Source organism: Mauremys mutica, chromosome 3 (assembly GCF_020497125.1).
Source record: "Mauremys mutica isolate MM-2020 ecotype Southern chromosome 3, ASM2049712v1, whole genome shotgun sequence".
NCBI lineage: Eukaryota > Metazoa > Chordata > Testudines > Geoemydidae > Mauremys > Mauremys mutica.
This window is the reverse complement of record NC_059074.1, coordinates 27,971,457-27,997,927: the sequence shown is the minus strand read 5'-3', so window position 1 is coordinate 27,997,927 and position 26,471 is coordinate 27,971,457. Positions and strand designations below refer to the sequence as shown.

Here is a 26,471-nt window from a genome sequence, read left to right as displayed (position 1 = left end):
ATCATATTTGTGTATGTTGTTTGTGCTTTATTTTTAATTCAGGAAAAAGCTCCCCTCAGCCAGTTATAATTGACAACCTGGCTTTCTTTAAGAGTAACAGACACAGCCAGGCACTTTGTGTGACTGTAACCACATCCATTCTAAACTTTCATTTTTATTTGATAAACTGTGACAGGAAAAAAAAAAGGTTGCCAGAGAGGAGATAAGAGAGTGGCGTGAGAGGAGATAAGAGAGTGGCGTGTTCAATACTCACAATTTTCTAGAGAGGGAGAGCGAGAGAAAGAGGAAGCAATACATTCAAGTGCCCTACTATCCTAAAGCACAGCCAGTGCCATTTCTTTAAACCACCCTACTCAAAAAGAACCATTTTGGGATGATTAACCCAAATGAAAATAAATCAACATTTAAAATAATAGCATCTCAGCTGCTTGCAGCTTTCAGTGTAACTTCTGCTTCAAAATTTCTGCTGTGAAAACTAATGACAGACCCTTTGAAAATGACTCTGCTCTTGCAGAAAGTTTTACAGCTTATGTTTAAGGTTAAGATTTCGTGTCTGTTATTGTTAGTAAAAGTCAAAGGCAGGTCACAGGCAATAAACAAGAATTCACGGCAACCCAAGCTCTGAAGTCAGAGGTCACACGAAAATAAATAAATAAATCACAGAATCTGTGACAAACCTGTAGCCTTACGCTTAATCTGTTCCACCTTGTATTTAGCTGTGATACTCTGAATACCTTTCCCAGACCAGAAGAAGAGCTCTGTATAGCTCAAATACTTATCTCTTTATTGGACCAACAGAAGTCGGTCCAATAAAAGATAATACCTCGCCACTTGTCTCACTAAGTCAGGTGTGGCATTTAAGAAGAAAGGCATTTTTTAATTGTAGGATTCAAGCACTGAGGATTTTAAAGCTTCAATATAACTCTAAACAAGAAAATAGAAAGATCTTTTAATCCAAATAGGAACCAAAATGAAAGAATCTAGTTAGGTTCTAAATCATCAGGAAGAAAAAGCAGCAGCCATTATTTTGACCATATGCATCCATATAGGCATGTAAAGTTGAATTAGGAGGAAAAAAACACATTTTAAAAGAATTTAAGATTTAACACAAACTAATTTAAACAGCGCTGAATGTAAAACAAACAAAAATCAAAAGTATTTTTCCAGTACCTATCACTCAAATTATTTTTAAAATCTATATCAAACATCTATATACAATCATACTTATACATGGTACTTTATAAACGTATATAAGGCGTTTGCTCTGTTCCAGACAGGATAAAGTCTAAAAAGGACAAACAAATAAGACAGATCAACAATTCAAAATGGACAGAATGTCAGGATTATTGATGAGAAGAATTGAGGGATTGATTAAGTAGTAAATTTTAAGCATATGGAGGAGGAAGTGGTGCTTGGACGATAAGGACACAGCAGGAATCCAGGCACAATGGCAACAATGAAAAACAGCAAGGACACATTCCAGAAGATTCATTAAAACAACACCCCTACCACACAGAAAAAGTGTTAATTTCGCAATGTTAATATTAAAGCATAAGAATTAAGAAATTCAAGAGAGACAGTTCTCACAACAACTTCAATTTTGTCCTCAATTATATGTAAGATTTCAGCTTTTTTCATTAATATACATGAACACATACAACTTGTGTTACTGCAGTATTAAATCTGACAACATGAACACAGAAAACGTAAAACAAATAGCTCTTGCCCTGCAGCCTTTCACCAGTTCACCCATATAATAGTAGCAATAGGAAAAGTAACCTGACTATATTGCACACCATATATATTGAAGACTACACATACAACTGCCTAGCTATCAAACGAAAATGTGACTACACTTGCAATATAGACAAATTAACATTCCCATCAGATGTTTATCCTTCACAATTGCTGGAGGTGTTCATTTTTACAACCTTAATATTGTTTTAACATATGCTTTTAATTACATTTGGCTCCTCTGAACACCCCTCTGCACATACTCCTTTAACTTGCCTACTTTGTTTTCCCTTTCATTGTGAAAACAAGTTGAGTGCGAATAAAAGCTCCGCCCTTTCTACTCAGTAGAGTCACAATCCATAGACAATGGACTGCGACATCACTGAACGGAGACAAATGTATTAGTGGAAATAACTTCTTATAATGTATCATCATCCTTTCCACACCATCAAGTGCATAAAGCAGAAGTCGGATGGCATCAACCATCCTGATCCTAAGCTAATTTTTTCAAGTCTTTTATATTCACGTGTAATAATGCCACTTCAGCTTGGATTGTGCCTCTATGTCAGCCTCTCTGCCTTCTTCTCTGGCTCACTAAGCAATGCTCATTTAGGAAGCCTACTATAAGACATTCTTAAAAAATATCACAAATACATCCATCTTTTCATACTTCCTTGTTTTGTTGCAGGCAGTTGTGCCCATTCTAGGACTGTTAATTACTTATCCTATCAGTCCATTTTACATATTTTAATCCAAGTACCTGTATTGTTAATTTTTCAATTGCCATTGGATGGATTTATTTTCTAGGATTCTACCTCTATAGGCAGACACTTAGGATGTTGCTTCTAAAGATCTTAAGTTTGGTGGTTTTGCTGATCACGCTGGACTTCCATGCTGCACTGAGTTTTCAAAATACAGCACTTGCTTTACCTATTCTGGACTTTATATCAAATATGCAAGCACTAGCATCATGAATCATACCACTCAGATAAGTACATTTATTAATAGTTTTCAAGGCTTCACTTTCTACGTAAGGAAAGTTATTGGTAGGTAAATTTTCATAACTTCCGTCTGATTTATTGATAAGACCAATTTGCTTGAGAGAATTTGCAAGAACATCTGTGTTTCTCTGCATATCTTCAACTGATTTACTTATAAGACAGATGTCATCTGAAGAATGTAAGCCCCCAAGCTCACCTACTACACCCACAATACCCCTTTACCTACTGATAGTCTGTCACATAAAGTCAACAGTGACTCCAAACAATATAGAGGACAAGATACAATTATGCCTGACACCAATGCAAGTTACTAGTGACTGGTAACATTAACCAGTTCATTAGCTCCTGGTTTACTGACTGTTTATTGAATGATTTTGTTGGGGATACCATAGATTTGTATCATCTGCTACAAAGATTTTCCATCTACACTAATCTCTTTTGAAAAACTACAACATTCAGAACTATTGGCACTTGCCATTCATTGTTTTTTTTCCACAATATTATGGAAGATGAACACCTGATCCACACAATATCGATTGGGATGAAAATCAGCTTGTTGTTCTAAGTCTGCGACCTATGGCATCTCTAAGTCTATTTAGGGTGCTTACACAGAAGACCTTCGCTGGGACTGAAAGCAGCACAATACCACACTAGTTATTACAATCACTCAAATCTACCTTTTTGAGGTGCTGGTTATAATCCTTCTTTTCCATTCTTCTGGGGCATGGCCCTTCTCTCATATCAGAGATAATAGGATTTTCATGTTGTCCTTTCCACTTGCCTTAAGCAGTTCTGCTATGATTTGATCTTCACCTCATGATTTATTGTTACTTAATCCATCAATGTCTGCTTTCAATTCATCCAGGGTAATTTCCTCAAAGCAAACATCAAGCTCTGCCATTTTCTCTGTTATCAAAGCTGAATGCTATCTCTGGTGGAGGCCTGTTAAGGATATCATGGAAATGCTCTATCCATCTTTTGTTTTGTTCCTCTAAGGTAGTAAAGGGTTCTCCCTTGTTTATCTTTTACTGGAACTTCTCTACTATGGCTAAAATCTCCGACAAGTCATTTAGTGGTTTGATAAACACCATTCTTGTTACCAAATGCCTATCAATAAATGCTCTTTTATCCTCCCTGACTGATCTTTTTTATTGGTTTGTCTTTATCCCTATATTCCTCCTTTTCTTGTTTACCCTCTTCTGGCCTTAAGACATTAAGTAGATTTAACCTGGTTTCTCTTTCTGCAATTGTCAGGGTCCTCCCCCCACACTGAACTCTGGGGTACAGATATGGGGACCCACATGGAAGACTTCCTAAGCTTATAGTCTACCATCTTAGGTTAAAACTTCCCCAAGGCAATTATTCTCAAGCCTCCTCAGGAAAGGGGGTGAAGGGACTTGGAATCCCTATCCCCCCAAAATATCCTCCCAAGTGACCCTTCCCTGAATTTTTGTGTAAATCACTTGGTGGTGGCAGCAATACCGTCCAAGGACAAGGAAAGGAATTCGTGCTTTGGGGAAGTTTAGGAAGTCTTTCATGTGGGTCTCCACATCTGTACCCCAGAGTTCAGAGTGGGGGGGGGAACCCTGAGGGTGGCAGTGATGGGATAAACCCTAGGTTCAAATCAAGCCTCTGGAGTACCTCCACTGCTGGGATGGGTCATTCAGTCCTTTGTTCAGAGCTTCAATTTGTAGCAAAGTCCCTCCAGAGGGAAGAAGCAGGACTGAAGACAAAATGGAGGAGATGTTGCAGCCTTTTATAATCTCTGCCCTCTGGAAGATCACAGCAGCAAGATAGAGCATGAAGTCACATGAGCAAGCCACATGCCCATGCATGACGCAATTCTTTATATGTAGACGCCATTGTTTACATGATAGTTTGAACATTCCCAGGAAAGCTCAGAGGTGGATTGGTGTCTTCCAAAGCCCATTGTCAGTTAAGTGTTTCTTGATTGGGCACTTACTGAGACTAGTCCCTTCTCAAGAAGCTGACCAAATGCTTCATTGAGGCTACTTGGAATCAAAAACACTGAGATACAGGTACATAGCCAATATTTATAACTTCAACTACCAAAATGATACACCCATACAGATAGCATAATTATAATCAGCCAATCATAACCTTTTCCATAGACACCTCACATGACAACCTAAAGGTAATAACTGGAGATATACCAATCTCCTAGAACTGGAAGGGACCTTGAAAGGTCATTGAGTCCAGCCCCCTGCCTTCACTAGAGCAGGACCAATTTTTGCCCCAGATTCCTAAGTGGCCTCCTCAAGGATTGAACTCACAACCCTGGGTTTAGCAGGCCAATGCTCAAACCACTGAGCTATCCCTCCCCCTGCAAATATATAACAGTGGTTGCAACAATGATCTAAATGGTCATAGCTTATGTCGATAATATCACAGCAATAATTTCCCACATGGCACTGCAAATTCATTCTTCTTTCCTAAACTTTGTTAAATCCAAGGACAGTCTCTCCTGTCTTAATAAAAGGTTTGCTAATGGCTTCCATGCTTTTTCTATATCATAGACTACTTCTGCCACATTTGACAGCTTTCTTTAAAAGTAAAATTCTAAATCATTCCTTATTTGTTCATCCTCAGGTTTAAAGATATTCATCTTTCTTATAATCATCTTTAGAGGCAATTTTCCCAATTTCATTTCATGATGGCAATGCATTGATAATCACTTCCTATATATGCTCTTCTGTATATGCAGATGTCTTGAAGTGACTATTAAAACTATGTTTGTACACCAAAATGATCTATTAGATATCGCCTGACTGCATTACTAAAAAGCAATGGGTTTTTTAAAAATCTCATTATGAGAAAAGTGTGTTTCTCTAACAACAAAATGGTTCAGGTGACATAATTCAAGAATATGCTCACCAATGTTGTTAAGTGAGCCATGGGTGCTCATTATGTCCATCATGCCATGACTGACTATCCCAACTACAGAATTCGTATCACCCTACAATAAAAATCATGTTGTGGGCCCTTGTTGATGAGATCCTGAAGAATGTTACTGAAAGTATCTTCAACTTCCTCATCATATACATTCGTTGGGGCATACCACTGAATAACTATCACATGTATATAGTGTGTTTGAAATCATGTATATTACTGCCATTAACCAGTTCCCAGTCTAAAATGGTTCTTTGTGTGGTAGATTTCAAGATCAATGCAACTTCTTCTCTTCTTATCTGGTGTCCCAGAGTGAATCAGATTTATTTCTGTTTTTCACCTGCATTCACTCATATGAAGGATGTCTAAATTCTAATTTTCTATTTCTTGGGCTGACTTCCCAATCTGTAACAGTCCTCACATTTCAAAAACTAACCTGAAGTTTGGAATGAGCCTGCAGCAGTGAGATCTTCAGGATAACAGCATCCTGACAGAAGAGTTTGGCCGATATCCATCATGCTGTCCATTTGAGGTTAAGGATCAGTATTTGGTGTCTTATTTGTTCTTCTGTTCCCATAATAAAACTGTTCTATGGAATTAGGCTGTCAACGTCATATCCAACTCCCAATGGGTTGGAGGACCAGGAGGCTGATTTTTGTATGGTCTCTACTCTTCTGTCTGCCTGGCTTGGGTGACCTTACCAGGAGAATAAAATTCCTGTTGGCTAAGCTCTCTGTGTCATGGGGCCACTCAAGCAGCTCTACCATGTCAAGATATTATCTCTAGAGAAGATTTTAACGCATTCACTTTTCCTTACTTTTTTATTATTAAAAAATAGTAGACAAAACAGAGACAAAGAAGAGAAAAAACCTTAGCTCTGGCACTCTTTGGACCCTTTTGCAAAACTCTATATGCTTTAAATCGCACCAATTATACACACACACACACACACACACACACACACACACACACACACACACAAAACAAGGATGGTGCAGCACGGAGAGCTTTGAAACTCTACAGTGCTGCAGGTGATAACTGAAAAACTGGTTAAGTAGAATGGTTTCATTCTGAAAAGGCAAATGTAATTGTCTATAGTATTATTTTAAATTTAAGCCTACCATTTACCTACCCATCATTGATAACTTGTCACATTGGAATTTTGAAGTTTTAAAGTTTAGTTGTTTGAATTATTAAGAAAGTATTCCTGTCCCCACCTCACGTGGCTGAATGGATTTCATTCAAAGTATCCAAAAAACATTCATCTTGAAGCTGAAAACAAATAGGGACAATTTCAGCCCAGTAGTAGTTTTTTGGAAAGTTGAGTGTGAAAACAGAGGAATATACATAAAAGTTACCATCTTAAAGTAAAGATTTTTACTACCAGTATAATGTGCAATATAATTGAATTATGGCTGTTGGGGGAACGATACATTTGAATTCCCTGACTTTTGTGAGTTTAAAGTGTCAGCTATAATGTTGCAACATGGTAGTTTAATGCAGTAAAAAGGAAAAGGAAATTACGAGTAAAGGAAAAAAAGCTCTGGTTATGTATTTATAATGCAGGGAAGGGCATTATTTTCCACTGAGATTATCTCTTAAATCCCAGTGGCAATAGTTTTAACAATAAGCTACGGACTCTAATTGTATCCATTAAAATAGACATTAGAAAAGAGCTATCTTCCCTCTGTCTGCCTCGCTACTTCTACGAGACAGACGTTTGACTTGCAAAATTTATCCAAGCCACCAACTAAATAGGCCTAATTAGCCAGAATTCAAAACAAAAAAACAAAATACTCCATGTCCCCTCTCTCTCACCCCTCCGTTTGTTACAGCTAGAATTAGATTGTAAATGTTTCAGAGCAGTGACTGAGTCTTGCTATATGTTAATTATTTGTATTATGATAGCACCTAGAGGCCAATGCCCCATTGTTTTAATTTTAACAAAAATAGTCCCTTCTTGAAGAGTTTACAGTCTACTAGGTAGCGTATACAGCACAATGAGGCCCTCACCACAACTGGAGCTTTTGGGAGCTATGGTAATACAAAATAAGATCACAGAAAAGATTATTTGCACTTGGACAACACATTACAAATATTAAGGACACAAACAGTTCTGTGAGGTAGAGAAATATTACTCTATTTACAGATGAGGTAACACTAAGGGACAGATAAACAGACTAATTGCCTCATCTACTGATCACCACAGGCCTCAAATGAGTTGTCCAAGGTCACAGCTGGTAAATAGCAAGTCCAGAAACATAATTTAGCACTCCATCCTCCTCCAACCACAAGACCACAGCAGTTACTGTTACAACAATGTAAGAATCAGTAAGGATGCTTTCAAATTTTATGAATGTTGCAGATGCCTTCTCACAGCAGTTTATTAATGAAAAGAACAAAACCTATTTCAAAAGTACAAAGCCAAGTACTTTTATGTTCAATATTCGCTACCTAAAAGCAATGTAGGACTGAATCACACATTCATTAATTTCATTTTGATTAGGTTGTCTAATCAGCTTTTCATTTTTATAGGAAAAAATGAAATCTCATTATGCTTCTCCTGAGAATAACAAAGAGGGATGTACTGCTAATCTTGTTTCCATAGCCACTACAATACACTAGCTATTCCATATGTGAAAGCAGAATGAATTATACTGTAAAAATAAGATAGTTTGTGCCTTGCATGGTGCTCACATTATCTGGGTGTTATTAGCAGAGTGCTGTGCTAATAAAACAGAGTGGTCTGACAAACTGTGAGACCTGAGTCTAACTTTGACAATTTGGAGGTCCCACCGAGATGGCAACCGTCTTCACTGGGGCTGTGTGATTCCTGACTGTTTTTGTAGGACAACCATGGCAGCCGGCACCTGGGCATTTGGCCCGAGCGGTCCTCCACCAGAACAGAAAGGCGCACGACCACAGTGAAGTCTACGCCATCGAACCTGTTGGTTCCCACTCTGTTCTGGTAGGGATCCCGGTATCTGGTCAGGTAATTATTTCTGTGTTTTGTCCGGACTGAGGACTGTCCTGACTCTGTGTCTATCCGTCCTCCCTGTTGAGTGTTTGAGTCTGGGTGCCGTCTCCGTCGGGGGATCGACGGACCAAGGGGTTCCTGTCCCCACAGTCTGAGTGAGTGGAATCTGCACAATCGCAGCCGCACCGCACTTTGGGTAAAACTCTTGGTGTGAAAGCAAGGGCGATTGAGGCAGTAGCCTGTGGCCTCCTTTTGTGTGTTGCACCGGGCATCGCTCTGACGAACCCGAATTTCCTTCTTGTGCAATTGGTGTGTAAAGTCCTCCTGTATGGGTAACCAGACGTCTAAGTCAGAACAGTTCCCTAAACGAACGCTGGCTCATTTATGTATTTTAGGATGGGTCCAGACTCCTGTAAATTTCTGGAAAAATGGTCTAGGCTAACTCAGGGGGATCCCAAAATTCAGTGGCCACTGTTAAAATCTTGGAACAAAGACCGTGTGGACGTCTTAAAGGACAAACTTGGCCAACCTAAAACTAAATTGGCTGAAGGAGAGGTTAATTGTTTCATGCAGTGGTGGGAAGAGGCAAATTGTAGGTGGACAAAATCAAAACTCGCCTCTCTCAAATATTCAAATAATAAGTTAAAAGCTTTATTAAAAGGCTCCTCTCCCACAACCAGACCGAGCACTCCCCTTTACCCCGTTCTCCAAACCCCGGATCGATCCAACCCCCTTCATACTCCCCTCTCATAGTAAAAAGGACAAAAAGCCCCTTGTTCTGTTCCCCTTTGTTGTCTGCCTCAAAAACTGATTCTTTAGTGATCCTCTACCAATTCAGCAAGGAGGGTGGGCTCCTCAACTAGCCCCCACCCTTCCTGGTCCCTTTGCTTAAACATTGCTTTCAAAATTGTGAAATGACCACAATATCACTAACAAAAATGGTTCATTGGAAAAAGCAGGATCGGGCCCAGACAAGCAGGCAAGCAACAGATAAAGGAACTGAAAAACAGGTTGGAAGCCTTAAGGGCATAGTGTCAGGAGTAAGAAAAGCAGTAAGTGCAGGCATGAATCCCTGGAACAATACTTAAAATAGTTAAATTTGAGTTCATGAAGGTGTCATATTGGAAGATAAACAAGTGATTTAAGGGAAGAAAGTGAAAAGTTAACTCTACAGAGGCTCGAGAGAATTTAGCAGTTAAACTTTGTGAAAATGTTAAAAAGGACAGTGTTAAAGAGAGCGAATTCTTGGTTTCTTTGCAGCCATTCTGAAGGAAAAATGGGCCCTTTTCCAAAAGAATGTCTGTAAATAATCCAAATATATATACAGCTATGTAAAAACAAAGCAGTGTTAAGGAAAAGAAAATGTGTATGTATCTATTTGTCTATGAAAATATGTAAAGTTCTAAGAATCTAAACCAGCACATCTGGTTTGTAAAACTCTTTTTTTGTAGGTGTAAGATAAATCGGTTTTGTTTTTGTTTTTAATGCCACTAAAAATTCATTTGACTCTTTAATTCAAAGTTTCAAAACTGACAGACCTTTTTGCAAGACACAGGTAATTAGTGTTGTTTGGCTTTGGGATTTAGCATTTAACCCTTAAGGGGTAACTTGATTCTTTACAAAAAATTAAAATGTTTTTAAATAAAGACCAAGTCATGGCTGCAATAGGGTAGTCAAAATCAGGAGAATAGGTAGAGATTCTGGAGTCTTTTTGTTTGGTTGGTTGTTTTTTTTGTAACAATAGCAGATAAGAGCTGTAGTGAAAGAATAAGAAATTAAGAGTGACCCTCTGAAGCAACAGCAGAGGTGAGGTGCACAAAACAAAAAGAAGCAATGTTAAAAACACTGAGCCTTAAAATGGCTCTATGTAATCAGACTGTCACTTTGACAAGGGTACATGAAAACTCTGTAAGAACAAAAGAAACAGCTACACCTTATGTAAAAATTGATAAGGCTAATGTTTTAAAAAAGTTATAATATAGAAGGAATGTGCATTTTCCCTAGGACATGTACAGTGTATATTGTAGAAAGGGGCAAAAGAAATGCAAATGAAACGTACTGCTAAATTAAAATCCTATTAGGGCTCCAAAAAGAGCCGCAATAGGCTGTGTTTTCTTTTTCAGATCCCTGTGTGTTAGGACAGAGTCTCTGAGCTCTGCTGATGGCTTTGAATCCAAAAGCCAAGCCTGTGTTGATGCAAATTACCTAACTGATAAAGAAAGGAGAGAATTGCCAGCACAAAAGAAGCTGCAAATAAAAAACATACCTGGTAATCGTAAGGTTCTACTGTATTTTCAGGATGAAAAACAGATTCTCTATATGTTCCTAGTATCTCTATACATCTTTTGGATCACTGATAAATTTTTAATTTTTCTAAAATCCAGAATCATACATTTTTTGACATGGCGGTACCAAGATACTGCAATATGCATTTTGCATACTTTACTTCTCATATATTGTAATATCTCATTTAAGAACTGTGTGAAGAAACATTAAGACTGCATTCTTAAGCATCCATAAGTCAGTAATTACAAACCTTAACTCTGCTTTTTTTTGTGCATTATAAAACAATTGTTAATTACAAGATCAAATTATATTTCTCAGACACAATCTTATACATTTTTTCTACAATCTTAAACACCAGCAGAACTATCAGGCATTTTTGACAATTTTACCTAAACTTAGGAGCCTAAGTTCCATTTTCAAGAAAGACTTAGGCATTTAGGAGCCTAGTCACACTGACTTTCCATATGACTGACTCCTGAAAATGAGAATTAGCTGCCTTTGAAATTTTTACCCACTGTAATTCATTTATTCTTTTAAACATACTGTTTTCATTGTGATACAAGCTCAGGAATATCTTTAGTAACAGACTCTTATTTGAGGAAAAGGTTTTCAAAAAGGAGCCTTTGGGGAGCTAGCTGCTCACATGGTGCTGGGACTCCTTGTTTCTAGCTGCTAAACCACCTTGAAAGACACCATTCAATAGTTCCCTAATTTTTTTAATGTAATCTATTGCTGCATTTTTATTTTTATTTTATTTTTTTACAGGATGTTAGGGGACCTCAATTGGGAAGAACGTGGTCTGCTTGCTAATAATTGACGAGGAAATGTCCATAAGACGATCTCTAGATTAAGATGTGGTTCACACTCTAAAACAGTTTGAGAATTCCTGCTCTATGGTACATATTTTAATAATTTAGTGAATTAGCAGTCTTATGCTTTACAATTTCAACCAGCTGTACCTCTGCCTTTAGTTACAATTCAGGAGAGGGCTCAATAAATTAGCAGCTTCGCTAGCTACACATTTAGATGGTCCATATGTCAGCAAATATCAGTTATTACTCTTTATTTATTTTGCTCTAGCTTATGGAAACTCTACAGTATTCAAGAGTTCTAGAAGTGGCATTCTATGTTGCTCTTTCTTTCATTCACTTTCTAGTGAACACTGTTCTTTTAGTCATAGCCACCTAAATATTTCTCAGAGTTACACCAGTCTCCAAACCACATCTGAAAAGTGTGCCACAAAGTGTAAGGACAGATCTGAAGAAATCCAAGTGGCTGTTTTCATTTTTAATTACAGCATTTGTCACACAAAAATTGTGTCATTACTTTGCAATCGTATTAAAATTCAGTCACCCACACACAGGCAAAAAATCTCATGAAGATATGTTCTACTGGTTTAATAGGCAAAGCTCCATTCTGTTACCTCTACCTTACAAGTTTTCGTCAGAGACCCTTATTCAAATCAGAAAGTTTCAAAACACAACGAAAAGTAGAAACTGCAAATGGCTGACATAGGTTCATTATGTAAATCAAATGATAATCAATACATAAAATACATTCAAGAGTCTTCAACCTAAAATTTATAGCACACATTTATTGGAATGTGTGTTTTCATCCATTTTCAAACCTTTGATAAAACTAAGTTTCAAGGAAAATTAAACCATCAAGATGGTATCAATATACAGAAGGTGATAATCAGTAACATTTGAGTACTGTACATCAAAAATTTTCCTCCATTTTATACTATAACTGCTATTTCTATAAATGTGTGCAAGTAAAGCCTGCAGTAATCTCAGTGTAATTATTAAGACTTGTATATTTTGTATTCCAAGGCATGCAGTACTTACATACGTGCATTTCAGAGAAATAAGTGAAGCCCTTTTGATCTCAGATTTGTTGTGTATTATAAAGCTTGTTTCTGTGTTACCTTAAATGTATTCATATTACTATTTTTCCCATTACATGAAAAGTATCCTATAAAGTTTTGGAAATTAAAAAGTTCCAAGTTTTAAACAGCAAGTGGTAGAACAACTCATCTAAAGTTGAATGATTTAACACTGTCAGCAAAACTAGAATTCAGAATCTATTAATATGTTGCAGGACAGGAACAATGAGGTCCAATGGTTAGGGTGGTAGCCTAGGACTCAAAAAAGGATTAATAATATTTCACTTCCTCACAAAGGTGTTATGAGGATAATACATTAAAGATTTTGGGGGCACTCAGCTACTGAGATTACAAGGGTCTTTAAGGACCTAAGTTAGACAATTATACAGCTATCTTTTAGTTCTTTTATTTGTATTATGCTGCTGTCTAAAGTAATCATTTTTTCTTAATAACTGCTTAAATACAGTGGATACCGAAGGATAAATAGACTTAAATCCCATTTCACAGTTTTCAAAAGTCAATCAATTTCTTCCCAAATGAGAAATAAATGCCTCAAGTCAACATATACTGACAGAAAAGATTGAGAGATCTGGAAATATTAACAAAGGCAACTATGATGACAGCCGTAGAAGCTCAGAAGAAATAGCATTGATTGTTATACATAAGAGCTTTCTGCTCTTGTTTTTGTTCCAAAAGCTTAAAGTTACGAAGAAAATTTCATTTGACTTCTCTCTCTTTCATATAGATACAGTATGAAATATCTTCAAGTAGTTATCTGCAGAAAGAGTGTGTAGCCCAAAATGCTTTGGTGGTTTTAGATCAGTTATGCCAGATAATCTATTCCTTATGGATATATATCTATATCTAGATATATATCTATATATCTAGATATAGATATATATGTATATAGATATATATCTATATATCTAGATATAGATATATATAAGCTTTAATGAGTACTTACTGTTCCCCCCCCCCCTTTTGGACATTGCCATTATATATACACACAACATACACAAGGAATAGGTTAGATAGATAGACAGACAGACAGACACTCACTCACTCAAAGGAGTCTGTTGAAAATTATTTCTTTATGATTAGAAAACACTGTTGTTATAATACCAGAGAAATTAGGTTTTCCATTCTTTTCTCAGAAACTGAGATATTGTATTTGGCTGCATTTAATCCAGGAAAAGAGAATAGCCTTGTTCATAAGCTTTTATATATGGAAATCAGTTGTCTTGAACTTTTGCCTGGGAGACAAGGAATCATAGAGAACCTATCAGGAAATTTTCCCACATCTTCATAGATTGTGGTAATAGCTTCACAATCACTGACAGACTGAGAAAACGTATAACAGCATCCTGCAGCATCTATAAATGTCAATAGAGATGGAAACAGGACACCTCAGAAATCTTGAAGCTTCTTCAGAATTCCATAAGTTGGATCTGGGAGATCTCTCATAAAGAAGATGAGGGAATTAAAACCTAATTTAAAAACCATTTTGTATGTGAAATCTGAATTTTAGACTATTGACCTCATGCTCTCTCTTCCTCTGAGGTAGTAGTCTGCCAAGTTTTTTGAGTCACTTTAAGGTCAGTACGTAAAATTTCCACACTTCAGTTATTTCTTTATTTAAAGAATGTATCACAATAATTTGTATTTCTACTGTGCCTTACACCCAAAGACCTCAATGCAGTTACAAACAAATTATGGAAAGACTCACATGCACCCCCTGAAGCACAGCATTTGATAAACTGTACAGAGTGCTAGACAGGCCTTCTTAAGGGAAGTCAGAGTGGGCACTACCCCTGATAAGGTCTATTATGTGAAAAGGAGGTAAGTACATTTAAATGCTCTCAACACCTAAAGATTTACCATATGTCCTGAAAAATATCTGCAAGTAAGAGGTAGAAAGCCACTGATTCTTACCTACTTACACTGAGTGACTTGATAAGACAAAGTGAAAACTATATTAAGTAGAAAGTGAAGAGATTCAATAAGTAAATTCAGAAGTGCCCTCTTGATGCTGGGCAACAGCTATACGCAGACAAAAACCCACACTTAGTTTTCAAATCGTTTTTAAGTTTACAGCCACACTTTTAGAATAAAATCTCTCAAAGTGTTCTAAAAAGAAAATGCTGTCTAGTAACTGATATTGAGAGAATGCTTTCTTACCAAGCTTCAGGCAGCAAAAAGGAATACTCATGTGGTGAAGTAGTCTCTGGAAAATTAGAGAGAATTGCCAGCCGATGTGGAAGCAGGTCTGAGCCATGGTATGTAAACAAGATCTCTAGGGCTCTCACATTGCTTTCCTACACCAGAAAATATAAAATATTCTGTTTTACACTCTGAAAACAGTTTAAGAATGATTCTGCTTACCAATTACTGCTCAGCAAACATATAATTCTGATTTCATCATGCATTTTTAAAGACTAGGAGTGACTAAAACATTTATTTAATTTAAAAGTTTTCATAATCTGGAAGCTTGACAGAGCAGAGGAGTCTTGTCCCATTTTGCAGTCAGATAAAGATAATCAAATACAACACTGAAGATATATCATTCCTATTTTTAAAATCACTCATAGCTTTAAACAGAAAAAAATATTGGCTGCATTTCAGTATGTGGTGATGGGGAATTAGTGTTAACAAAAACAGCAATTTAAACGTGTGGGGAAAAAAAGTACTGATACCCGAGCGTAAGTTCTTGCTGAAAGTACAATATTCTGATTTCGGAACTTCTTGAAGAATTCAGCATCATATCTCTGCTCAGCTGCATGAGGCCCTCCAAGGATTTCCTTTAAAAAAAAAAAAGTTGAATAAAAAATGATTTAAGTATGTTGATAAAAGTCATATTAAAATTCTTGAATCTCAGATTACCTAAGGAGTGAACACTTACATAGCTCAGTATGTTATTCTAAAAACGATCTATAGAAACAATTTATGATTAATGTAGATTTCTATCATTTCTAGAGTCATGCTGTACATACAAGTATTCTAACAGCAACACTCATCATTGACGTCTTAGTAGTTGGCTAAGCAATTAAGGTTTAAGTCTAAATATTTTTGGAATAAATACCTGGATATATAATATGCACACACTTAACTTTAAAGACACGTTATCAACTTCAGAATGGACACTTTTGTTTCGTTGGTTTTCTGCTTACAATTGTTAAGAGTCACCTTAAATGGTGTTTCATCAGTTTACTCTGTACATTTCATAGTTCTCTGTATCTAACCAGTTGCTCTGTTTTCCCACAATAGCCATTACCCCTCCCTGTCATTTCTGTTGGTCTTCCACAGAGCAACAAAGGAAAGAAAAAAAAAAAAGAACAGTTAGCTATTGTGACTGTAAAACCACCAAAAATGAATGAATGAATGAATAAATAAATAATAAATCAACAAGATGATAGGAGCAGTCGTTCTATCTGAAGCTTTATACTGGTTTTTTTATTATTATTCTCTAGATTTCAAGTGGATGGTGTCCATTTAAGTAGAGAAAACAAAACCACTGATGACTATTTAAATTTGGATTCCATATAATCCACTAGCTTTGTTCAAACTAAGTGAAATTTCATATATTGGGGAGGGGGGGAGGCAGAATCTATTTGAATGTTTAGTTTCAAACCTCAAATGAATGTAGCAACTCAACACTTTTAAACTTAAATTACTACCATATAAGTTTACTGTAAATTTCAAGTGCTTTGCTTCTAGTAGAATCTAACATAGCCGCTAAGTGTGTGTGTCTGTATTTGAAAAGGTAAATTGGTGTTTCCATCACTGTGGCTTGGCTTTTGCTGTAAGTTGCTAGTATAGACAGGGCTCAGACATTTCAGACAGTGTCTCATGAAAAATGCTCAGAGCAGATTTTCATGGCAGAGTGGTACATCTGAATGGCTCTACATTAACTATTACATTGTCTGTACCATTGATGCAAGGGATACGTGGTAACACATTTTCTTCACAAGCTATGTTTCCCCAGACACACATTAAGTTTCCCATTTTCACAATCAAAGATCTCAGTAATATTATACCCATTCAATGTTCCTAAGCATAACAAGTATATTTTTTTAATTACTGCAAAGAAATACACGATGAAACAATGGTATCTAATAGAGAAGATCAAAAATAGAACAAAATAAGTCAGAGAAACAACTTAAGCTATTCACAAGACAGGATCTAAGGACTAAACCCCATCTCCTCACCTCATAAGTTGCAAGTCTATCTAAATAACTTAATAATTTCAGCCTGCTTCGACAAAGTTCCTTTTGTTCCAGTGTTAGTCTGTTTTGAAAGAGAGAGAAAAAAGAGACCACTACATTTTCAAGATTGCTACAGCACATTAGCATAGTATCTAAATGTTCAAAAATAGACTTCTATTTTAAAAAAACAAAAACAGATTATTCGAAGGCAACAAGACAAAAAAAAGTTTTAGCAGATCCATATATTGGAAGCACAACAAGAAATTCAATAACTGAAAACTTTCATAATAGAGTGCTGATTGAAACGTTAACCATCGTCCAAAGAAGAAGTACAATGTATTAAGATAATTATTGCCATGGGATTATGTATTTATAAACTTATGAATTTAAGCAAAAAACTAGGTCTGACATATAAATTTACTTTGAGAAGTTCACTGATAGAAGCAGTTCTTGATGCTTCCTAGCCTCCCTTTCCTTTCTATTTTCTGCCTCTTCATCAGGTGACAAAAATTGTTCATAGGGGATTTCATCAATGTCCATCTCTCCTGATAAGATAAATCTGGCAGAAAGAAACAAAAATCAATGTTGATAAAAAGATATGAAGAGCTGGTTATTCAGTCAACAGATTTTACACAACTTTCCATCTGTAACTTTTGTATCTGAATTGATTTTTACTGAAACTGGTGACAACGAATTAAATATCTGAAAAACAATTTTGCTACTGTGAGCTTAAGTGATGTATTCTCAGTATCTGAGGCCTTGTCTACACTACAAGACTATTTCGAATCAACTTAGTTCGAATTTGTGGATTCGACCTTATGAAGTCGAATTTGTGTATCCATACTAAATACACTAATTCGAATTTCTGAGTCCACATTCACGGGGCCAGCGTCGACTTTGGAAGCGGTGCACTGTGGGAAGCTATCCCACAGTTCCCGCAGTCCCCGCTGCCCATTGGAATGCTGGGTAGAGCTGCTCAGACGCCTGCAGGAAGGTAGTTTCTTCCCGGACCACGAAATAACTGTTGTGGATGAGCAGATTCCTAAAGTCATCCTCGGGGACCCAGCCTGCCCGCTAATGCACTTGCTCATGAAGGCGCCTGGGACAGGCGACAAGGGGACAGCGACAAGGAACTCTTCAAATACCAGCGAGCAGCGTGACCTGTGACTGTTCATTTTCTTTACAGAGAAGCTGAACCTGCCCCTGTTTCTTTACCCACTGACTGTTGACTCTCCTCTTCGGTTACATACCCCGTTGACCCCGTTTCCCCCACTTCCAACACACGTGTAAAAATAAAATACATGTCCCATTGTTACTGAAGAAAGGTTTCTTTATTCATGACTTTGCGTTAAAGGGTTGAAACTGGGAGGCAGACTGTGCTAGGTAGGGTGTGCGGTGATGTAAAGACCGCCTCTAAACTCAACGAATGACAGGCTCCTGCTCCTAGAGCGGTCCGCAGTGCCGGAATGCTTCTTTCAACAGAGCCTGCCATCCCTCTTTTTCGAATTCTGTGTGCGGGGAGATATGTGACCTTGTGGCGGAGGAGTACGGATACAGATTCCTCTGCTGCGTGACTCAGCGGTCCAGGACAAGGACCGCTGTATAAGATCTGTAACCGCCCTCCCCCGCTACAAAGTCACATCCCCCCGCCCACACAGAACCTGGAAACCACCTCCCATACCGACCATGGTGCCTACTGACTGCACTGTGTGTGTGACCCGCTGCTGATCCTGCCCCCGTGTCTGTACCCTGGGAAAGGTGACTGTCCTATGCAATGAACAACCCCCTTCCCCACGCCCCCCCTTCAAACACAGTCTTCTTTGAAAAAACATGACGGAAACAGTAATTAACAGCAAAGTATTTTTATTACTTCAGTAGACACTTAGGGGATGGAACTGGGATTGGGACTTGTGTGAGTCCGGAAGGGAACGACTTCTGCAAATGTAGGGTATGAGAGCTTTTGGGTACTTGAGCACTCTGCTGGGGTGCAGTGACAGTTTACATGGCCTCTGGCGCCCCTCCTTCAGGTTATTTTGGGTGAGGGGGGTATGGGACTTTGTGGCGGGGGAGGGCGGTTGCAGATACACTGCAGGGGGGCTCTGTCCTCCTGCGGTCCTGCAGAACATCCACAAGGCGCCTGAGCGTGTCCGTTTGCTCCCTCACTAGTCCAAACATTCTTTGAGTCGCCTGCTTGTCTTCCTCACGCCACCTCTCCTCCCGTTCGCTGTGTGAGCGCTGGTACAGAGAGACGGTCTCCCTCCACTGGCTCTGCTGGTCCGCCTCGGCTAGGTAGCAGCCCATACGTTCATCGAACATCTTGTCCCTTGTCTTTTTCTTTCTCCGCATTTCTTTTTCTTTCTCTGCGAGGGGGATGCTGTGGCAGGTCTTGAGACAGTGGAAGCTGTGAGATGGGAAATAGGGAGTGAATTCCTTGCAAAGATACATTTTTGCGAACAATTAACTGAGTCTAGGCTGTCTCTGTGAATTCTGGGTTGAGACCCCTGTGCCTGCTGGGGCACAAATAATTTTCGCGGTGGATTCTGGGTAAATGTCGCCAGTCATTAGTTCCTCCGGGAAAGCAACGGCAGACAATCATTTCAAGCCTGTTTTCCCAGAATTGCCCTGGCATACGCCATAGCGTGGCAACCATGGACACTGTTTTGCCTTTTGTGTATGTCACCGTATGTGTACTAGATGCCGCTGACAGAGGCGGTCCAGCAGCGCTACACAGCAGCATGCTTTTGCTTTTGCATGACAGCAGAGATGGTTACCAGCCATATTGTACCATCTACCATACCATACATTGGTAATAAGATGGGCATGGTTACCTGTCCTTTTGCACTGCACCATTTGGTGCTGTCATAAGTGCCCCTGGCCGAGCAGCCAGGGGCGCAAAAGCAAAAATTGGGAATGACTCCTTTGGACCAGGTGTAAAATTACAGTAATTACCCTAATTAGATGCAGGAGTCTCCGAGCGAGATCACCCTGAGGACGATCACTGAAGGAGATAGAGAGCGCATGCTGCGTGAAAGCTAGCACGAACCAGGGCCCGATGCAGCCGTGCTCGGGGAGGCAGTGCTCCCTGAGTACCTCATGAAAGCCTTGCGCGGAAAAGTGTGCTACCACGGAGCACCCAATAAGGCAGCTCTCCCCAGGAACCTCCTGCTGATGCTTTTCGATTAACGCAAGGAGAGCTTCGTGGAGATCTCCAAGGATGATTTCTGTTCTATCCCCATATATAGAGAGCCCTCCTTTTCACACACTTAAGATTCCTGTTATATTAAGAATAAAAGTTAACATGGTTAAAGCACTTACCGACTGCTCCTTCCCCTGATTCAGGATCCGGGTTCATGGCCGGGGAGGGTTGGTAGGGGATCTCCGTGACGGTGATGAATAGATCCTGGCTGTCGGGTAAACCAGCGTTGTAAGCGCTCTCGCCTGCCTCGTCCTCCACAAACACTTCCTCATCTTCCCCGTCTGCGAACATCGCCGAGGAACTGTCCGTCGACACTGTCCCATCATCAGAGTCCGTGCTCACTGGTGGGGCAGTGGTGGCAGGCTCCGTAGCGTCCGTTTGCCGGTTTGATTTTTTGGTAGCCTTGTCTGGGGTCCTTTATTTTCACGCGGCACTGCGTTGCATCCCGGCTGTATCCTCTGTCTGTATCATGGCTTTGAAGACCTTCTCGTAGGTCTTTGCATTCCGTGTTTTGGAGCGCAGCTCCGAAAGCACAGACTCCTCGCCCCACACACCGATCAGATCGAAGAGTTCCCAGACAGTCTATGCTGGGTCCCTCTTTCTATTCACAGATAACATGAACTCCTCTGCTGGAGAGCTCTGCATCGTGGCAGGTGCTGCGGAGCTCGCCCCGATGTCCAGCCAGGACGTCAGATTCAAAGTGCCCAGACAGAAAAATGAATTCAAATTTTCCCGGGTCATTTCCTGTGTGGCTGGTCAGAGAATCCAAGCTCCGACTGCCGTCCAGAGCATCAACAGAGTGGTGCACTGTGGGATAGCTCCCGGAGCTACTAAGTTCGATTTGCATCCACACCTAGCCTAATTCGAGCTAGCCATGTCGAATTTAGCGTTACTCCACCTGTGGAGTACCGAATTCGAACTAAAGAGCCCTCTAGTTCGAATTAAATGGCTTCCTGGCTTCCTGGTGTGGACGGTTGAGCGGTTAGTTCGAATTAACGCTGCTAAATTCGAATTAAAGTCCTAGTGTAGACCAGGCCTGAAATAGGGAGGGCATTCTTCACATTTTCTTCACAAAACACACCAGGTTTTCATTTTTAAAAGTTTACAAATTCTACAAGCAACAGAGTTCCTGACACTATTTCCACAGCACATACTACTATATATAGTAGTTATTACATATACATCCAAGAAGCAATTCTATATCACCACTGTATTGAGTTGTTACAGAATGACCTGCATTTGTGTTTTCTCCAATCTTTTGTACAAAAGACAGAACCAGACCATGTTTTGCTTCCCTGATGCATTTTTTTTTAATTTTACCTAAACAGCTTAAGAATTAAGGCAAAAGCAGCTGTTAAAAAAGGCTAATTCAACACTTACTCTTGAGGGAATTCTGTGTCACTGCGTACACAAAGAATTCATGTGCCACTCAAAATTCCCCCACCCTACGCACCACCACAGAAAATACATCCTGCCAGAAAGGTGCTGTAGTTGTGCCTTTTGCCCACCAGAGGCTGCTGTGGCACCAGAACAGAGAACAGCCACTCCTGGGACAGCCCCAACTACCTACAGGGAGGGAGCAGAGGCCACCTTCCTCACAGCGCCCTGCCTGTGGGGCCAGGTCCGGAGGCATGGGATATGGAGGGGACAGACAGCATGGGACACAGAAGGCTGTTGTGGGTGTGGGAAATACATTTCTGTATTGTAGTTTAAATGAATTCTTACTCAGAATTCTGGATTAATATGCGTAGTAAGGAATCTATTTGTCAAAAAACATTTCCTGAATCTTTTTTGTTGTCTGTATTGTTACAAGCATACTTGCTGACAAGTATTTTAAAATAAATTACCAAAATAGTTTAAACGGGCATGATTATATTGTGTTATTTTGACAGATAAAATATACAGCATTTTAAAATATTGTGCACATAATTTTTAATATTTTAGTGCAGAGTTTAATTTTTTGGCACAGAATTCTCCCAGGAGTAAACACTGTGGTTTAAACTAGTCTAAGAACATCAACACAGGAATCTGTTCCAAGTAGAAGCCAAATTTTGGAAATATGTTGTGCTGACTTCCATATTATTGTCTATATATTCATTTCTTCTCTATTGCATTCAATTTCTAAGGTCATCATTTTATTTATTTTCATTCATGGGAGAACTTGACTGCTATCTTTAGTATTGGTTACAGCTATTCTTATGGGAACATATTTTAAAAACTATGTGTCCTGCAAAATCTGTTAATATTTCAGACAAAAGAATATTTCTGACAAATTCACTACATAATTCCAAAGCACAGAAACACAATACACAAAAATTATTCCAACAAACCTGCCACCATCTTCTCCTTTTCCAATAGCTATGAGAGCCTCCAAGTCTGTGCCTTTTAAACCATACTGCAGCAACTCTTTGGCAGCATCCACGTTCTCAGGAACTCTTTCCAGGCATTCATGAAGAACCCAGGACCGCTTCTTAATTTTACTCTAATCAAATGACAAAGAGTGAGAAGTAAGCATAGTGGAATATGTTATAGCCAACCAAAGCACTGAGATCAGTGTCTTCCACTTTTTCAGTCTGCCTCTCTTCCATTTAGAACCTTATCAATTTAGTCTGGTGACTGGGAGACTCAACATGAATTAAAGAAAAAAAAATCAGCCAGTAAAAAAAGCAGGGAAAATGCATTAAAAATGTTTTGTTTTGAAAACTACAGCCTAGTTTTATTTATAGCATTTCCTAATCTATCAGCAAATGAACTGCAGTGTATTGGTTAGCATTAATGAATTAGTAGAATGAAACCTCACTACAGCACTCTAATAAATCTTTGCTGACTAGCGGACAGAAGCTGTTGTTTAAATTTCGGAGTTCCTAAATATCTAACCATTGCTTTTGGAAGCAAGATAGACTACACTTGAAACCAATACATAATAAAGTAATACTGTTCTCCTTCCATTTAAGGATCACAAAGCACTGTACAAAAGATGTTTTTCCCAATTTATAGAGGAGAAAACGGAGATACAGATGTCAAGTGACTTGACAAAGGTCACCCAGCAACTCAGACACAGAACTAGAAAAAGAACCTAGTTATCCTGGATCTCAGGGCTCTAACTCTTCTTCCTAGTCAGTATGGCAACTCTGTGCTGACTGAAAATTTTGCAGTCTGATCACAGCATACAATTACTCCCATCTCAGTGTACTATATGGCCATTTTCAGCATCATCTCCTTCAGCAAGTGCTGCTTATGTGATCTAGAAGTGCAAATTACACTATGAGGTGTTCCAGTCCATGTTCTAGATAACATACGGAGAACAATTGCTAGTACATTACTACTACAGGCATTTTTTCAGTTAGCATTTGGCTTAGAGATAATGCTATTTTAGCAACAGAACTTCAACTTCAAATTATCTGAGGCTCATAAATCAACAATACCACAATACCTTCAACTAAATAATTAAGACAACCTGAAGACACCAGCTTGATGCATTTTTTTCTTTCCAAGCCCACTGAACAAAATGGGAGTCTTTCCATTTACTTCAATGGGCTTTATGATCCAGCCACTAGTGAATTTATCAAGGTCAGCCCCTTCTGCATTAGGTGAAATTCATGAAGGACCGTTCTGCAAATCGGTACCAACATTTGTTACATAAATTAGAACATGATTTCTGTTTCTACGAGAATATTAAGAAATTTATTTCAACTTAAAAAACATACCAGGTAGTCTTGAATAGAAGCAATGTTAACAGTTGATTTCCTCCACTGTCTTTGATATACAAGATCAGAATCTAGACCATATGCTTGAGCCAAAGATAAAGCTTCACCATATTCTTCATTATCAATCTAAAACAAAGTACATGAAGGTAAATATCTTTGATAGTATTCACAAATAATTACAGAGCAACTCCATTCTGTGTGTTTATATGTATACACACACACACACACACACACACACACAGAATATAGTAGTCTAATTAAATAGGGATCCCAAAGGAAAAAACACGCAGGAAAGAAAAATAATGTCTCAAGATAGCAAATTCTCCACAGACACTCGGGGCTATTAAGAGACAATCCCAGAACAGGTAAAGGCACGTGCATACTGGAGAGCTAAGAACTGTGGCAGGTTCAAAAAGGAACCCTTTCTAAAGAGAAGAGGGATTTGTTCAGGGGAAACAGTCTGACACATTCGCACCCAACTGGAGAGTCTGAAGAAGTTAAACCAGCGTAAGTTACCATCAAGAAGCCTTAGACAATAGACGTGTGTCAACTGCGTGTTATTTTAAAACCCTTTTTCTGTACTTTTTTTTTTTTTTTTTAAATATAAAAGGACCAAAACCAATATGTAGGTTTAAAGTAGTATCTGGCCGCTATATTCACTACTGGTCAGTCTTCTATGCCAAAATTGAACTGGGCCTGCTGGTAAGCACCGTTGATACACAAAGTACTGTAGCTCAGGACTTGGTCTAAGATTGGGAGAACTGTGCAATTCCTCCCTCGGAGCGAACCTGAGGGTGGAAGACAATTTGAGTGAAAGTGACCATGAAATGAGGTCATGATTCTAAAAAAAGGAAGGAGTAAGAGCAGCCGGATAAGGACAATGAACTTCAAAAAAGCAGATTTTAGCTGACTCAACAACCTGAGAGGTAAGGTCCCATGGGAAGAAAAAAACCAAGGGAAAAATTAGTTCAGGAGAGTTGGCAATTTCTCAAGGAGACAATATTAAAGGAATAACTGCAAACTACCTCAATGAGAAGGGAAGATAGGAAGGACATTAAGAGGCCCTCACGACTCCATCAGGAGCTCTTTAATGACCTGAAAATCAGAAAGGAATCCCACAGAAATAGGAAACACGGACAAATTGGTAAGAGGAATGCAAAAGAATAGCATAAGCACATAGGTATAAAATCAGAAAGGCTAAGGCACAAAATGAGTTACACCTAACACGGAACATAAAAGGCAATAAAAAGAGGTTCCCTTAAATACATTATGAGCAAGAGAAAAAACAAAAGGAAAGTGTAAGTTCTTTACTAAGGGCTTGGCTACACTTGAAAGTTGCAGCGCTGGTGGAGGCTTTCCAGCGCTGCAATTAGTAACCGTCCACACCTGCAAGGCACATCCAGCGCTGCAACTCCCTGGCTGCAGCGCTGGCTGTACACCTGGTCTGGTTGGGGTGTAACGATTGCAGCGCTGGTGATCCAGCGCTGCTCATCAAGTGTGGACACACACCAGCGCTGTTATTGGCCTCCAGGGTATTAGCAGATATCTCAGAATGCTTTTATAAATTACTCTCTTTGTTTTGTTATGCAGCGTTGATCCCGGAGCTGCTTATAACACAGCTCCTGTTTGCTTTGATCAATCTGTACCTGGCTGTGAACAATCAAATGAGATAATGAGGCAGGCAGGGACCTGATAGTTGTGTGAGTGTTTGCTTGACAGAGAAACAATGGGGAGTCCGTTTGGATGCAGGCTGTTTGTAATTAAGAGTTAAGACTAAGGGGTCGCGAACATTTTCTGATTTTTCAAGGCAGGAAGCTAAACACAGTGTTGGCTCCAAAAATCCACTCTCTCTCTCTCCCCCTGCTCCCTGTCACATTACAGCCCCACCCCACCCCCCTCTTTTGAAAAGCACGTTGCTGCCACTTGAACGCTGGGATAGCTGCCCATAAGGCATCACTCCCAACAGCGCTGCAAATGCTGCAAATGTGGCCACGCACCAGCGCTGGTAGCTGTGAGTGTGGCCACACACCAGCGCTGTCCCTACACAGCTGCACGACCAGCGCTGTAACTCCCAGCGCTGCAACTTTCAAGTGTAGCCAAGCCCTTAGAGGGAAAGGGGACTTAAAAACTGATGACATCAATAAGGCTGATGGGTTTAATGCCTACTTTGCTTCTGTCTTCAGAAAAAAGATTAATGGTGATGAGATACTCAACACAATTCTATAACAAGAAAGGGGAAGGAACACAAGCCAAAATAAGGAAAGAACACGTTAAAGAATATTTAGATATATTAAATGTATTCAAGTTGGCAGAACTTGATGAAATTCATTCCAGGGTATTTAAGGAACTAGCTGAAGCAATCTCAGACCCATTAGCCTTATCTTTGAGATCACACCGAGAATAGGTGCAGTCCCAGGGGACTGGAGAAGAGTAAACATAGTAGCTACCTTTAAAAGAGAGAACTAAGAGGAGCCAGCAAATTACACACTGGTCAGCCCAACTTTAATACCTGGAAAGATACTGGAACAAACTATTAAAAAATTAATTTGTAAGCACCTAGAAGATAATAGGAT

The 26,471-nt window shown here is 39.1% G+C and overlaps 1 protein-coding gene across 1 annotated transcript in view; it reads right to left on the bottom strand.

Annotated features, from left to right (window-relative positions):
• Positions 1–26,471, bottom strand: part of NBAS (NBAS subunit of NRZ tethering complex) — a 363,078-nt gene that overhangs the window by 278,943 nt on the left and 57,664 nt on the right. Inside the window, exons 16-21 of the mRNA XM_045011210.1 lie at positions 23,899–24,024; positions 22,522–22,673; positions 17,417–17,554; positions 16,999–17,077; positions 15,487–15,591; positions 14,972–15,108 (exon numbers count right to left, since the gene is read on the bottom strand). Of these exons, the coding sequence (XP_044867145.1) occupies positions 14,972–15,108; positions 15,487–15,591; positions 16,999–17,077; positions 17,417–17,554; positions 22,522–22,673; positions 23,899–24,024 (737 nt within the window). The remainder of the gene's footprint in view (positions 1–14,971; positions 15,109–15,486; positions 15,592–16,998; positions 17,078–17,416; positions 17,555–22,521; positions 22,674–23,898; positions 24,025–26,471) is intronic.